The sequence below is a fragment of the Anneissia japonica genome, unplaced genomic scaffold (genome assembly GCF_011630105.1).
Source record: "Anneissia japonica isolate Jap-2015-1 unplaced genomic scaffold, ASM1163010v1 scaffold23196_len4432_cov162, whole genome shotgun sequence".
In the NCBI taxonomy this organism is placed as follows: Eukaryota; Metazoa; Echinodermata; class Crinoidea; order Comatulida; family Comatulidae; genus Anneissia; species Anneissia japonica.
This window is the reverse complement of record NW_022756781.1, coordinates 1-3,660: the sequence shown is the minus strand read 5'-3', so window position 1 is coordinate 3,660 and position 3,660 is coordinate 1. Positions and strand designations below refer to the sequence as shown.

At 33.5% G+C, this 3,660-nt stretch overlaps 1 protein-coding gene across 1 annotated transcript; it reads left to right on the top strand.

The window, feature by feature from the left end:
• Positions 1-1,636: 1,636 nt before the first annotated feature.
• LOC117124405 (hyalin-like) lies at positions 1,637-3,139 on the top strand (the record flags this gene model as incomplete). The annotated part of the gene is made up of 3 exons (XM_033270635.1): positions 1,637-1,859; positions 2,428-2,724; positions 2,885-3,139. Coding segments are annotated over exons 1-3 (775 nt in total), but the record flags the coding sequence as incomplete, so codon positions are not given.
• Positions 3,140-3,660: the final 521 nt, after the last annotated feature.

Below are 3,660 nucleotides of genomic sequence, written 5' to 3'. Positions count from 1 at the left end.
CAGTGGTTGTTTGGGCTGAAGTTATTGCTATGGACAACCAGTATATTATGAACTTTACTAGTAATTACAGATCTGGTGATGCTTTTGTTATCGGAGTTATTGAAGTCAATTACATAGCAATCGATCCCTCAGGCAATATCGCCATATGCACATTCAATGTGAATATTACTGGTAGGTAACTATGTATGACATGTAAATTAATTTTAGTAATGTTAAATACAAAAATACTAGTTTACTTTTAAAACCTTGCGTGCACTACGTCAGCTGACGGTTGGACGATGCCACGTGTAACTTAATTCGATGAAAAGCATGCGACATCTCGTTTTCGATAATGATAAGGCTTTCTGTCTGCCACCGATGACCAGCATAAGCTGTCACACCGCCTGGGTAGACCCAGACGGTGTGACAGCTTATGCTACACTATGTTGAATTAAATTCGTTGGGCAAACGCTGGTGCGACCCTCATCCAATTGTCACCCATCGCAATCTATTTCGTGTTTAGTTTCGATTTTGGGTTGTCTTAAATAAAATATGCACCAGATTCATCAGTATGTAGTTTCATCTTTAGAAATTTAAATTTTGTATTGCTCAGTAATATGTAGTTTCACATTTAGAAATGTAATGTAATGAGTTGTCTTAAATAAAATATGCACCAGATACATCAGTATGTAGTTTCATCTTTAGAAATTAAAATTTTGTATTGCTCAGTAATATATTGTTTCACATTTAGAAATGTAATGTAATGTTACTCAGAAACTTGTAGTTTCACATATAGAACTTTAATGTATAATTATTCAGTAATATGTAGTTTCATATTTACAAATGTTTTGTAGTATTACTTAAATTTTCTTTTAGATCACGAGTACCCGGTGTTGCACTGCCCAGATGAAATTATGGCTTCGACAGACACAAATCTCTATTATTCCACTGTGTATTGGAATGTATCGGTTAACGATAACTCAGGCTCTGTAACCCTAAATTGCACAAGAAAATCTGGTGATCAGTTTAATGCTATTTGGCCAGTAGCACAACAACCGGTTACATGCTTGGCCTTGGATCCATACAACAATGTTGAATCATGTATATTTAATATAACTGTTTATGGTGAGTGTGCTATAAGTATTGTGTTTTTAAATAATATTATATAGTATCTGTCTCTTATACACATCTAGATGTGTATAAGAGACAGCCCTCAGGCAATATCGCCATATGCACATTCAATGTGAATATTACTGGTAGGTAACTATGTATGACATGTAAATTAATTTTAGTAATGTTAAATACAAAAATACTAGTTTATTTTGAAACCTTGCGTACACTACGTCAGCTGACGGTTGGACGATGCCACGTATAACTTAATTCGGTGAAAAGCATGCGACATCTCATTTTCGATAATGATAAGGCTTTCTGTCTGCCCCCGATGACCAGCACAAGCTGTCACACCGTCTGGGCCTACACTATGTTGAATTAGATTCGTTGGGCAAACGCTGGTGCGACCGTCATCCAATTGTCACCCATCGCAATCTATTTCATGTTTAGTTTCGATTTTGGGTTGTCTAAAATAAAATATGCTCACATATGGTCACATTTGTTTTCCCCGAAAGATGAAGAAAACCCCGAAATTTTAGATTGTCCAATGGATATAACAGTTAACACTACCAGCGGACAACCGGTTGCTGTTAACGTTACATGGATAGAACCGACTGCTACTGATAACTCTAAAGAAACACCAGAACCAGAGTCAGACTACACCTCAGGTGACAATATGTTTCTGATTGGTCACACAACAGTGCAGTACAATGTATCAGATTCAAGTGGTAACTTCAATGATAGGTGTAATTTTACTGTTACTGTTGAAGGTACTGTAACTATGTTTATATTGGTTATTTTTCATTATAGCTATACATTCTTTATTGTTATGATTATTTCTTACAATAATATTCCTACTGTTGTTTTTAAATCATACTGCAGCCATATGTCATTGTGAATTTATAGCCATAACTTTGATTAGACTGATGCAGGATTGTTCAAAATGCTTATAACAATTAAATGTTTATGCAATTACACAAGTTGGTGAATAATTAATTCACACCTCCTTAACATATATCATGATGATGTTTAAAAAAATATTAATAACGAAGAGAGAAGCTCTTCAAAGATCAGTACAAGACACTGGCTAAACCACACAAAAGACTATTGCAAGTTGCCCTACGTCAACCTCACCATTAAATGAAATAATTATAAATAATGTTTCTATTAGTATTATTATTATTATAGATACTAATGTTTTTGTTTTAGTTATTGCTTTTGTCTGTTGCGTGACCTTAGTCGTTGACTAAGAGTCATGCTTGGAAATAACTACGATCTATATAGTTATTTTTGTAAATTAGTTGTTACAGTATTTTTCATGAAAATTGCAATTTCCAGACAAAGAACTACCCGTTCCTAGTTGTCCATCACTAGTAACTGGTGTTACTGATGAGGGAAAACCAAATGGCACAGTAAACTACAATATTACCGTAATGGATAACGTTCAGGTTGCTATGTTTTCAACAAACTATACAAACATCAACCCTGCTGCAATGACCATTGATGCAGCTTACGCTGTGGTTGAGACTACTGGTGTATTCCCAATCGGACAAACCGTAATTGAATACATCTTTGTCGACTCTGCTTCGCCAACATCAAATGAAGCTACATGCTATATTACATTACAAATTGAAGGTAATATTATTGGAGATATAAAGACATTTGATTATAAGGTGCCTGTTGCTGCTACTGATCATCTTTTTATACAAACTTATGTTATTGTGTTTGCATCAATGTGTCATCTCATACCTTTTAAGCTATTATAAATTTGATCACATTTTTTTTGTTCCGAAAGATGAAGAAAAGCCCCACATTTTAGATTGTCCAATGGATATAACAGTTAACACTACCAGCGGACAACCGGTTGCTGTTAACGTTACATGGACGGAACCGACTGCTAATGATAACTCTAAAGAAACACCAGAACCAGAGTCAGACTACACCTCAGGTGACAATATGTTTCTGATTGGTCACACAACAGTGCAGTACAATGTATCAGATTCAAGTGGTAACTTCAATGATAGGTGTAATTTTACGGTTACTGTTGAAGGTACTGTAACCATGTTTGTATATTTCATTTATACATTCTTTATTGTTATGATTATTTCTTATGCCTACTTTTGTTGTTTTTAAATCATAATGGAGCAATTTTATCATAGTGAATTTATAGCCATAAATTTAATTAGACTGATGCAGTATTTTTCAAAATGCTTATAACAATAATGTTTATGCAATTATATAAGTTGGTGAATAATTAATTCACACCTCCTTAACTGTATATCATCATCACGTAAAAATAAAAATTAAAGAAGAAAGCAGCTCTTCATAGATCAGTACAAGACACTAGGCTATACCACACAAAAGACTATTGCAAGTTGCCCTACGTCTACCTCTTCCATTAAATGAAATAATTATGAATAATGTTTCTATTATTATTATTATTATTATTATTATTATTATTATTATTATTATTATTATTATTATTATTATTATTATTTTAGATACAAATGTTTTTGTTTTAGTTATTGCTTTTGTCTTTTGCGTGCTCTTAGTCGTTGACTAAGAGTCATG